General features: G+C 43.5%; 1 protein-coding gene across 1 annotated transcript; it reads left to right on the forward strand.

Annotated features, from left to right (window-relative positions):
* The first annotated feature begins 11 nt into the window (after positions 1-11).
* tmpoa (thymopoietin a) lies at positions 12-12,341 on the forward strand. Its single transcript, XM_070549815.1, has 7 exons — positions 12-111; positions 277-575; positions 5,132-5,249; positions 5,428-5,562; positions 5,636-5,760; positions 7,993-8,093; positions 11,369-12,341. The coding sequence occupies exons 1-7, from the start codon at positions 27-29 to the stop codon at positions 11,712-11,714; spliced, it is 1,209 nt and encodes a 402-aa protein (XP_070405916.1). The 5' UTR covers positions 12-26; the 3' UTR covers positions 11,715-12,341.
* Positions 12,342-12,410: the final 69 nt, after the last annotated feature.

Below are 12,410 nucleotides of genomic sequence, written 5' to 3' on the forward strand. Positions count from 1 at the left end.
CTAAAATTCATTTGAACAAGTGCCTGATGTTTCCACCAATCAGGAAGCGCGATCACATCAGTTTACCAATCATAGCTCGTCTTGGCCCGCCTCGAGCTGGCAGGTGTCAAGGTAATTTTTATTTTTTATTTTTTTTTGTAAAAAGACAAGTGAGTGTTAACTTCCGTTTGCTAACACTTATCTCCGTAGATGATTGTTAATAGCTGAACACATCCGATAAGAGGCGCTGGTTAGCCGTTCCGTTCTGAATTTTCCCCCTTCGCCTCCTCGCTTCAGGCTTCCCGAGTTCCGCGGGCCGCGGTCATCTCTCTGCGCCTCCACCTCACGCCGATATGCCGGAGTTTCTGGAAGATCCGTCCGTGCTCACCAAGGATAAACTGAAGAGCGAGCTCCAGGCCCATAACGTGGAGCTACCGGGCGGAAACCCAAACAAGGACGTGTATGTCCAGCTGTATCTGAAGAATCTGACCGCCCAGAACAAGAACCACCACCAGAACTCAACTGTAGACACGTTCTCCAGCGACGAGGAGCTGCCATGGGTTGCGATCTCCAGCAGAAGTCGCTCCTCCGGAAAGGTGAGCTACTTTTGAGGGAGTTTTGATTTGTAAACGCGTTGATTTTATTTTTAGTGCTCAAGCAGCTCTAAAATGAAAAACATTGGTTCCTCTAAGAATAACTGCCGCTTTAATGAGCAGATGCCACAACAGGACTTGTGTCCTCACGAAAGTTCTGCTGTTGGTGTCTGATTATAGAAAAAGTTTTGTTGTTGTTGGAGTGTGACCATAAAAGTCGTGTTGTTGGTTTCAGTAGGTAAATCTTGTAGTACTTTTCAGTGTTCTTTTGGGGGGGTGGTGGTGTATTTTATTGTGAACCCACGCACCCACCCACGATGTGAGTATACTTTATGTCAAATGCTTTGTTTTGACACCCAGAGCATGTCATATTCTGTGGTCAAGCCTAAATCTGTTCCTGACCACAGATCAGATCTGAGGCTTTACAGCTTTCACTTCCTCCCTGAACGTTTCCCGCTTTGCTTCAACATGGAGATGGAGGAGGAGGAGCAGCTGGTGCCTGGTAGAGCTTCTCCCCTTACTTGTCAATCACATCAGATCCAGAAATTAAACTGTCGTTGTGCCTGTGGCTGTGAAAGAACGGCAGTTACACTCACTGTTCTCAGCTCCTGTGAATTTCTTAATCTTTCTTTTTCATTATTTTATTTTAAACATTCTGCACTAAGCCCCTTTCAGTTTGTTTTGTTAAAAAATAATAATAAAGCAATAGCTTCATCACAGCAATAGCTGATGTTATCAGCTGAAAGCTTTTTCTTTTTTTTATAATTCCTTTCTGACAGGTCATCTTCAGACACACACACACACATTGATGAGGTGTTCCTGTACATCACAGAGCTTTGTGGCAGGGACTCAGATCAGATAATTAATCTTTCATTACGACTTTTATTTTATGGTATGACTGTGTGTGTGTGTGTGGGGGGGGGGGGGGTAGAAAGAGCCACAGGCCCAATGTTTCCCACTAGTCGGCTGTGCAACGAGCTGTAAAATTTCTGAAGAAATCTGTCAGTTTGAAAACATCTCTACTTTGAAAATTAAGTAAGAGAGGAATGCTGCAGGGTAGGGTGTCCCTCACTGCCAACAAAGCTCCGCCCACTTTCTCTGTAACATCATGTTCTTTCCTCGGAATGTATAAAAAAGTAACTAAATCAAGGATATGCTTGTTTTAATGTGTCTCATAGTAAAGGCTTCGAAGTGAAATACAATGCCCACATCACTGCAGGTGCAGCACCAATCTGCCTCTTAATCTCACAGTCCAGCTTTCCCTCACTTGTGAGCAAGACCCCAAGATACTAAAACTCCACTTGGGGCAGGACCTCATTTCTGACCCAGAAAGGGCATACCCTTTTTTGTCTAAATATCATGGTCTTGAATTTAGAGGAGTTGATTCTCATCACAGCTGCTTCACACTCGGCTGCGACCTGCTCTAGCAAAAGCTGGAGATCACTGATGAAGCCAACAGGACCACATTGTCCGCAGACATCAGAGAACAGATACTTAGGCCACTAAAACAGATCCCCACAATACCTTGGCTGCAGCTATAAAACCCGTCCATAATTTATTAACAGAATCAGTGACAAAGAGCAGCCTTGGCAGAGTCCAACTCTTACTGGGAACGAGCCCCCCTTACTGCCGGCAATGTGGACCAATTTAATGACACCGGTCATACGGTGACCTAAAGTCAAAGGGACTGGTACCCCATATTCCTGAAGTAGTCCCCCCAGGGCTCCTTGAGGGCACATGTAGATTGGTTGGGCAAATTCCCACACACCCTAGGACCCCTTTAAAGGTAACTTCTCCCAGATCCAAGGATCATTAGACTATCTGACAGACCCTCCTTTCCTGAACTCCTGAATTAACTTTTCCAGGGAGACTCAGTTGGAACACTTCCTGCGGTACTCTTTTTTTTTTTTTTAAATAGGGGGACACCACTCCAGTCTGCTAAACCAGTGGAACTTACCCTGACGTCCACGCAATATTGCAGAGTTGCATCAACCAACACAGCCTTACAACATCCAGAGACTTAAGGAACTCTGGGTGGATCTCATCCAACCCTGGGGCCCTTTGACCACCTCAGTGAGATTGGAGAGCCTGACCCAAAGTCCCCAGAGTCAGCTTCCTCACTGGAAGAAGTGCCAGTGGGATCGAAGAGGTCTTTGAAGTACTCTGCCCACTGATCCACTACGTCCCAAGTCGAGGTCAGCTGGACACCGTCCCCACTATAAACAGTGTTGACAGCGCACTGCTGCCCCCACCCCCCCCCCCTCCCCCCATGTGCTGGGTGGTGGACCAGAATAGGGCCCCAAAAGGGCTCAATAACGACATATATGATACGGGATCAGAATAATACATTTCTTTCTCCAGAGGCTCCCATTCATTTTTTGAGGTAGCAGGGAACCCGTGGACATGAAGTAGAAGGATGTGACTTAGGCTCCCGAATAGAAACTCTGTTAGGAACACCTGTTGGCAAAGCATTGTTTGTTAGTATTATTACTGCTGTTTACGTTTGTGAGAAGACCTGTTTGGCTGTGCAGACTTGGAGCACCATCCTTGGGTCTGAACAGAGTCCTCATGAATTAGAAGAGACACTGGTCATTTTTGATTGGAGTAAATCCTCTGAGGATGAATAACGAGTGCATGTGTGTAACATAGTAAAACCCACTGTGCTCATATCTCAGTTATTACAGGTGCAGAAGGGGAGGCAGGCTCAAAGTTCATTCCTGACATTTTTCAGATTTTGTCTGAGGCTGTAGAGGAAACGCTAAATGAAGGTTCATGCCTCTCAGCTTACAGAGTCTGTGAGGATGTGTACAAAGGAATTTCTGTGAAGCCTGAGAAACGTGACAGCTGTAGTAGAAGCTTCGTAAACTCCTGCTCGCGGTTTGTGGAGCATGCAGCCACAGGTTCTGGCATGCTGCTCCGTCCACCGCAGCAAGGACGACGAGTAAAGTGTGAGCTCACAGTGGAGTTGTGGCATTAAAGACCTGGGTGTGTCCACTTGCCTTGCTTTACTCTGGCTGCTGTAATTGTGAAACAGCCTGGCTCGGGTCCAGAACAAACCCGTCTGTGCCTGCTCAGAGCGGCCTGCTCAGAGCCAGATGTGAGGAAGTCTCTCTGAACTATTGAGCATTCCTCACATTCTTCATTAGTGTGCTTCAGCCCCTCTTCTACTCAGAGGGACTCGGCTGCATAGAGTTAGGTCTGATCTAAAACAGTATGGGGTTTGTGTGGAGTCTTCATGTGGACACACGAGGTTTCTCAGGGTCTGATGGATGGAGGAACATAAAACTCCGACTGTCTTCCCTACTGGCTTCCTGACATCTTCAGCGCTGCAGTTATCTCCACCCTGACCAAACAAAAATCACTGCTTTCATCCACAGGGTGTTACTCTGAATTAGCAAGACTGTGAGAGAAACCGAGTAATACGGAGCTTTATCACCATTCCCACTTGCTAACGTGTGATAACTGGTACCAGTGAATGAATGATCTCCAGCTTCGTTCAACATCCCAGTTGTCCGTCCTGCTGCCGAAATAAACTCACTATAGCGACCGGATGATGTCATTACAATCAATCAATGCACTTTTAGTTTTTTAATTTGTTTAAATTTTGAAAACACTGTTGATTCAGTTGTGTTTTAACAGCCGAATCTATCATTTATCTTGTGGTTCAAGATCTAAGCAAGTGTTCTACTGGATGGGTGAATAAATGAATGTGACTCCGATTTTGAAATGCAACAAGACTTAGAAACATTATAAAAACAGATTTGGAGCTGATGTCCTCGAACCCCAGTGGCCTTGTTTAAAAAATAAAATAAAAGTTGGTCAGTTTGTATTAAACAGGTGAAAAGTTAAAATGAAACTGTTTCATGTGTGTTTAGTACATGAAAAATCTGATCAGTTTTTGTCCATATCACCCAGCTCTGTCTGTCCGACATCAGTGTGAAGGAATTAAAGCAACATGGTTGTCACAGAGGAGCATGGCGTCACAACATCACAGACCCTCTGACTCCATCAGTTTCTCTGAGGCAGGACATCAACAAGCCTGAACATTTTCATCTTTTCTGTAATTGTTGACTTGATGTGATCGTGACATAACTCTGCAGCTACTCCGCTAAAGCTTTAATCACATGTTTGTTTACTCTAAGTCAGGGTTGTGTTTGGCTCTAGTCCAGTCGGCTTGATTCAGTTGAGTTGTAATTTCCGGCAGGTTGGTTAGCAAGGCACGCCAGTTTTAGAGCCACGTGTTTACAGTCACGCTGAACTGAAATGAAAACGCTATCAGACCAAAAGGCCAGGTTAGGTTAAAATAACCTAAAAGGGTCTGAAACACAAATAAACGTAAACCAGTAGCTTAGCAAACTTAGGTTAGTGGAAGATCTGGGGATGAAATTAAGAGGTTGATTTAGATTCATCTCGTCCACCCTCGTCTGATATGTTCTTCTGATGTATATAAATGGTATCTTTATTTATTATGTCATACAAATCAGTTTTTAATCACATTTGAGCTCAGCGACTAGTGTGTCACTCATCTTTTAGGTTTAAATGTGTTTTTGTTGTTACAGAAATCCACCCGGAAAACTGAGAAGGTTCAGCTAGAAGAGCTGAATGTGTCCAAGCTCACAGACTCCGACATAAGGGATGAGCTGCTGAAGCACGGGGTGGATGTGGGCCCAATCGTGGGTAAGGGTTCCTCTACTACTGTATGATCAGAACCCTTCCGTTCCCAACTGGATAGATTTGTTGGGGATTTTCTCTCTCAGGACTTGAATCCTTGCTGGTACCTGAGCTCATCTGGTGACATCAACACCTCTTACACTAAAACTAATCTGGTGTTGATTAAACAATCTTGTCCTTCCAGCATCCACTCGAAAACTCTATGAGAAGAAGCTCCAACGTCTGCTGGCTGATGGTCCTGGCCCAACTCAGCAGCTTCCAGCGGCGGTGCAGGTCAACGGTACCACTGAACCTGATGTCTACAGCGACAAGGAGGATGGTAGGAGCACCGTAAAGATACTTCTTCAGTTTTCATTACCATCATTGGTAAAACAACTTGCATTCTTTTTCAGATGAAACCCCAGAACCTGAACCAGAACCTGAACCTGTCACTGAACCAGAGCCAGAACCACAACTAGAAGCAGCTCCGGTGGTGGAGATAGCATTGAGGAGCAGAGGGAAGACCCAGCATCAGACCGTAAGAAACATCAATTTATTTGATAGACGGATGCAGCTCTGTGTTTGACTAGTTTTCCTGGCTTCTGAGCCACTGTGTGATGATCCTGTTGTTAAGACTGGTTTTGTTCACAAGGAGTTTAAATCAGAAACGCCTGACTGCTGTTGTAGTGAAACTGTGAGGTAACACCTGTGAACACTTAGCAGTCTGCAGTCACGAAACATCCAACCAGCAGCCGCCCACTCCAGGGCGGTCCGAGCTCAGAACTCAGCAGCGATTAACCGGAGGAGACCCAGCAGAGCCCATGGATCCAGACCCCACCAGGCAGATGCTTCAAGGATTTTTCTAATCGACTTATTTGATGGATCATTCCAGCTCTGCATCTTAATGCAATCGTCAATGAAAACCATTTAAAGTCATGAAATATTAGTAGTTCTACTTCAGGAATCATGCAACACATGACAGATCTCAAACATTGATGGAACAAGCTAAAGAATCACACACCTGGGTCATTGTCTGAATATCTGGATACCAAAGCAGAAGTATCTGAGGTTTCATTTGAATGATTGTGTAATAAGATTTATATTGTGACAAAAAGAAAAGCACCTGGTCTAACCTGGTTTCCTGTTTACTGTACAGGACCTATGAACAGCTTAGAGATGAACAGGATTTCTGACAGATTTACTGTTTAATGGTAATCTACACAGTGATGTTCCAGGAGGTATAAAGCATGGCAGCTGGTGTTAAATACCCATTTGTCTGCCTTGGTGCTGCTCTGTAAGGCTGTCTGTTACCTAAAGTAGGCAGGAGGGGCCCAGCAGCTGACTTTCATTACTGTTTCCTGTGACTTCCCTCAGAGCACATGATGGGGATTATCTGCTTCATGAGTTGGAATAGTTCTCTCCTCCATCTGTTTGGTCTTAGTTTTGTTATTGTAGACCATTTGATGGGTTGAAGCTTCCCCCTCTAATTCAGACTTTTAGGAAGAGAAGCCTTTTATGCAGAAATCTCAGCTGGTTATGATCCAGTGATGTGGAAAAGCTCCCTCTGCTGTTCTCTGACTGAATGTGCAAGCTGTTCCTCTGAGGACTGCAGGAACATCAGGCCTGTAAACACTGGACCCTCATTGGTCTCTCTTATACTACAATCTCTTGACTTGTTGGGACCAAGATGTCCTAGAAGCTGAGACCGGCTTTAGGCTGGACCTCTCCAGTCATTTTACCTGGAGACAAACGGTAAAGCCCTCAGGAGTTTCCAGAATGTCTCCAAACATTTGTGAAGGTTCTCCGGTTCCTCTCACACGTTTCACGGCCTTGCTCTTTTGTTGCTGGAATTTTAAACAGGTTCAAAAAAGTTTTCAAAACTTTTGCTCAAACATACAAGTTAAACTTGAAAAGTTACAATATTGGACAAAATGTAATTTGTTTCAGTAATTCAACTTAAAAGGTGAAACTAATATTTCAGCCTTTATTTGTTATTATTGTGGTGATTATGGCTTACAGCTTATTAAAAAAAACCACATTCAAAATCTCAGACCGCTAGAATAATGTGAGAAGGTACAATATTCTAGACTCAAAGTGTCACACTCTTAATTAGCTAATGAATCTAGGACACCTGCAAAGGTCTCCTGAGCCTTTAGATGGTTTCTCAGGCTATGCTGAATTACTGATCTAAATGAAATTTTGCACCAGAGTTGCACCAAACTTTCCAGTTTCACCTGTAGTCCCAGAGTCGTCGTCGTGGGTTTGTGTGTCCCACCTGGAACCTTCAGTGTAGCGTCTGAGTCAGAATGTGCAGAAACGTGAGATGCCTTTGGGAGGATTTGGAGTGGTGAAAAAGATGATGGTGTGTTGTGAACATATAAACAGTCCCTTGGATGTGTGACGGTCATACTTTGTTTGCAGTTACATCCTCTCCCCATGTGACCCGATGGTTCTAAAACGTGATGTACAAAACTGAACAGTTTCAGTTTCTCCCAGTTTAGCATCTCTGACTATCCTCCATTACTCTCACCATCATCCCCTGAGTCCTAGTTCTACACTGTGGACTCTATCACCATGTGGTAAACGGTCTGTATTTGTATAGCACCTTCTAGGGTTCTACAGCCCCCCAAGGCACTTCACACCACAATCATTGGCGCTATGTAAATAAACTTGAACTTGAATCAGTCATTCACACGCTGGTGGTGCTGAATCCTTCTAAGAAACAATGGGACTATTTTCATCTATTATCATCTTCTCATTTTCTTTGCAGGTTGAGAAAGTTGCAGCCAGTGACCAAACTCCAAAAGTGGAGGATAAAGATGTTCTGCAGGAGCTCCTCTCTTATGACACCAACAGTCCAGCAGGAATAAAGTAAGGAACTTCCTGTTTTGGTTAATTCAATTCAATTCAAGTTTATTTATAAAGCGCCAAATCACGACGAGTCATCTCAAGGCACTTCACATAATAAACATTCCAATACAGGTCAGTTCATTAAGCCAATCAGAAAAAAGTTTCCTATATAAGGAACCCAGCAAATTGCATCAAGTCACTGACTAGTGTCAGTGACTTTACAGCAATCCTCATACTAAGCAAACATATAGCGACAGTGGAGAGGAAAAACTCCCATTTAACAGGGGGAAACCTCCAGAGGATCCAGGCTCAGTATAAGCAGCCATCCTCCACGACTGGTCACAATTTTTAGATCAAAAGATTAAAAATAAAGGATCCAGAATTGTTTATTATGGTCTCCATTTAATCATCAGAAGGATGAAGGTCAGATAAATTTTTACTGGTTGATCGAATTTGTTCTGTTTCCAGCTGGAATGAACCAACATACACATCCAGTGATTTATAAAGCAAGAGTCGGGTTTGTGATGTAGAATTTACCGTTGATTTTCTCCCTCAGGATCAGAATTCTACACACATCCTCTGATATAGACATTAGTTGTAAATAAGTTCATAAGAAGTACAGCTGGGTAATAAATCGAAAATGTATCATTATTGAAATTTCTGACTTTTATTGAGATAATCTTTCCCAAAAATTTGATAATAAAAAAATGAAAAGATGTGTGTAGGTTGGCAACATTCATGTCCCTTTACGAAGCTGCACCACCTTGAGTCACGTAAAAATGACTCAGCATGATACATGTGACAGATCTAGTGGACAACTTTTGTTTCTACGCAAACCTGTAGTTATCCTCCACTTATCGTTATCGAGGTGAAATCCTCAATATATCGTGATACATATTTTAGGCCATATCGCCCAGCCCTAATAAGAAGGTTCTGGAAGGTCTTTGAACTTGAAAAAGCTGGTTAACTTTTTGCAGACAATGTCAGATTCCAAGGTCATTAAAACAAGTTCTTCAGCTGTTTTGGATGTGCTACGGTCTGGAAGTTGACCCAAACCAGCCCCCTCAGCTGAAAGGAGCTTCTGTCTGAAGGAACCATTCAAGTCCCACTCTAATAATCTTTTTTAGCTGTTTTAAATAGTTCTCAGTGGTCTTTAAATATGAATATGCTCTTTTTAGCCAAAATTACAAAGCCTGTGCCATTTTCTAGTACTTAGTTTCTATGTAGTGGCAGTAGCTCAGTAATGATTCGCCTCTGGGTTGTGGGCGGGGCCAATGACAGGGACACTCTAGTAAGGCGCCCGACTCCAGGCTGGACCCGATTTCTTTAAATTAGCTTAGAAAGTTGGACCGAGCTCGCTTGGACACAAGCCGGTCAGAGAGATGCTGCAAGTGGACGAGAGAATCGGACAGGTGGAGGGAAGGAGGAGCTCAGAGCAGCAGACAGAGCAGGTGGATTACCTCTAAGCAACAATCCGTACCTCTGAGATCATCATCAGCAAATGTGTTTGTTCATTCTGGGTTAAAAAAAATAGACCATTTAATTTTTGTTTAAGTCGTCCCATCTGCTCTGTCTGCCGCTCTGAGCTCCTCTTTCACTCCACCTGTCTTATTCTCTCCTCCGCGGCGCGCTGCTTCGTAATCTCTGACCAGCTTGTGTGCGAGCAAGCTCGGTCCAACTTTCTAAACTAATTAGAAGAAATCTGGCAGCTTTGTGTTTTGGACTCGTGTTCTGGCTGCCTGCTCAGCAGCAGAATCTTCCCAAAATTACACAACGTAAAACGAACTCGGGGTTCCCGCTTCTGTGTGATCTACTCGGAGCCCGGCTTCACCCTTTTTTCCAGGACAGAGTCCTGAACCACACACAGCGCAGTTCTGTTCAGGTGGAGGAGGCGTGCCGCGGGCTGTAACACCCTGTTGTGACCTCTGCTTTACATATTTACACTCACTGGCCACTTTATTGGGTACACCTTGCTAGTACCGGGTTGAACCTTTGTCCCCAGAACTGCCTTAACCCTGCCCATGTAAAAGGCATTACACTTCATTATATCATACATCCCGTTACCACAGCTGAAATAAGGTTAGGTTAACAAACAGCAGCTACAGCATGAAGCACTGGCGTTACTGCCCCATAGATAAATGATCCCAGCAAACATTCAGACGTTTGATGACCGTTGAAACGATATCAGTCTGAGACGTCATGGTTGAAAAATTGTTCCAAAATGAAAGTTGAACTGACGTTTTTCTGGCCGTGATTTCCACGTCTTTCAGAGCGTCTCATTTGGACATTTATTAATACAAATTTGGATGTCTTATTACTGTATTAATGTAATACTGTAAAAAAAACAACAACTGAGCCAAAGTGTCATATGTGCTAGCTGCCTCTTAGTCTGGTGTCTTACTAGCTGAGCTATCCATTTGACATTTGAATGTTGATAATACTCCTCAGAACTGAGGGAGCAGAGCGGGGTGGAGTTTGTGCTCCACCCAGTGGGTTTGTGACATCACAAGTCAGCACGCTGCATTTTTTACATCTGCTGCTGATTCACAGCGGTTTCAATGCAGAAATACTCAGAAATACAATTTTGAGTTTAAATTTCTTTAGATGTGCCCTGTAGCATTAGAAAAATGCCTCAACAATATGTCAAAAACAGGAAAAAAAACACTATTTTCGTTGGAGTGGGTCTTTAAGGATCAAATCTACCATGAACTTGAAGTTGCTGGAAATCCAAAATCTTTGTCCACAGTGTAATCAGTTTTGCTTCTCTATGGAGAACCAAGAAATGAGCAGAAGTATGTTTGGAGGAGTCGAGGTGAGGCCCTGAAGAACACTGGAGCAGCTGTTAAGGTGGTGGCTGCATTATGATGGGGTGCTGGTAGACACAGAGGAAGAGGAGGAGCTAGATGTTTTAAGATGGGCAGCAATAATCCAGGAGATGCGCAGCAGCAAATGCTCTGGACCAGGAAACCAAACTGCTCAAAGTAACTTCTAGATCTGACCAGAAGAGTCAAAGATCAGCCAGAAACCTGTCGGTGGAGACAAAAACTGTTTGGTGGCAGTTTAGATTTCTGAGGGACATTCAGCCTGATAATAGTGATTCAGTTCTTGTCTTCTAAAATCTCTTTAGTTTTATGTTGTGGATTCATTTCACCTGGAAGCTAACTGGTTCTGATCAGAGTTAGTCTGGCGATTATCCTGGTGAAGACCTCTGATCACAGCTTTATGGGTAATAATCTTGAGTAAGGTCTGACGATTATTTGAGAGGATCCACAGCTGTAATGTATGTGTTTTTTTAGTGTTTTTTGTCGACGGTCTATCAGAGGAGCAGCTGAACGCCCGGTGACCTCCAGTGACCTGTGGAAGGACAAGGACCATCTTCTGTCCACAGAAACCAGTAGCTACTCACACGTAGTGACCCACAGTGTGAACAGCGTTTCCAGCCTGCCTCCCTCTGCCCCCTCCACCTCCCGCCTCCAGACCCGCTCTTCCGTCATCCCCACCTCCTCCACTGCAGCTCCAACCAGAGAGAAGGGCAGGAGGTCCCTGTGGAAAAAGCTGGCGCTGTTTGGTGTTGTGATTGCTTTCCTGGTTCTGGTTTATACCAGCATGGAGCCCAACTCCTCCGGCTCTTTTGGAAATTAAAAGAGGCGCTGTCGGGTGGAGTTCTCCTACTTCATTCTAGTGTGAACCTGCAGTGTACCCATTTTGTTTCTTAAGTGATGGCATTTTGTTTTCTTACGTTTCCTACCAGTTTTGAGCAAACCAATAAAAAGAACTATTAAATGATTCAGGACCTCCTCGGGGATCACCACGAATCTCTACTGGCCAAGTAAAATCAAGTCCAATGCCATCAGAAGTTTGCTTTTTGTCTATTGGAAGAAGATTAAATTGTGTTTTTAACATTTGCCATTATAATGTGATGTTTATTTCTGACACTGTGACATCTGTTGCTCTTTAGTTGTTATTCTAGACTTCTGACTCCAACAAGCTCTTCGATCTCAGACCCCCCACCCGCCTGTTATTGTTTTGTTTACCTTTATGTCATGTATTGATATTGTGTGGATGAGGTTTTTACACGTTGCTCTTCGGTCTGTTATTCAGCACCACATTTGAAGGTGGAGATTGTATTTTGAACCAGCTTTGACCAATATTTTCTTAATGCTTTATTGTAATAAAAGGAAATTATTTGTGCGTTTCATTTATATATGTAATCACTGTTAAAAGTAAGACATTCATACAATAAATGTTTTCTTAATATTGAAGCCAAAATTGAGTTTTGTTTCTTTTAAACTGTTTGTATTTATATATTCTGTCATTTTAAAATAAAGTTGCCACAAT

Source organism: Nothobranchius furzeri, chromosome 1, assembly GCF_043380555.1.
Source record: "Nothobranchius furzeri strain GRZ-AD chromosome 1, NfurGRZ-RIMD1, whole genome shotgun sequence".
Lineage (NCBI taxonomy): Eukaryota > Metazoa > Chordata > Actinopteri > Cyprinodontiformes > Nothobranchiidae > Nothobranchius > Nothobranchius furzeri.

Excerpts from the sequence above, each read along its gene's own strand:
- tmpoa (XM_070549815.1), top strand. The coding sequence starts at position 27 with ATGTTTCCACCAATCAGGAAGCGCGATCACATCAGTTTACCAATCATA. Across the intron at positions 112-276 it reads TCGAGCTGGCAGGTGTCAAG|GCTTCCCGAGTTCCGCGGGC; the intron begins GTAATTTTTATT and ends TCCTCGCTTCAG. Across the intron at positions 5,761-7,992 it reads GGAAGACCCAGCATCAGACC|GTTGAGAAAGTTGCAGCCAG; the intron begins GTAAGAAACATC and ends TTTTCTTTGCAG.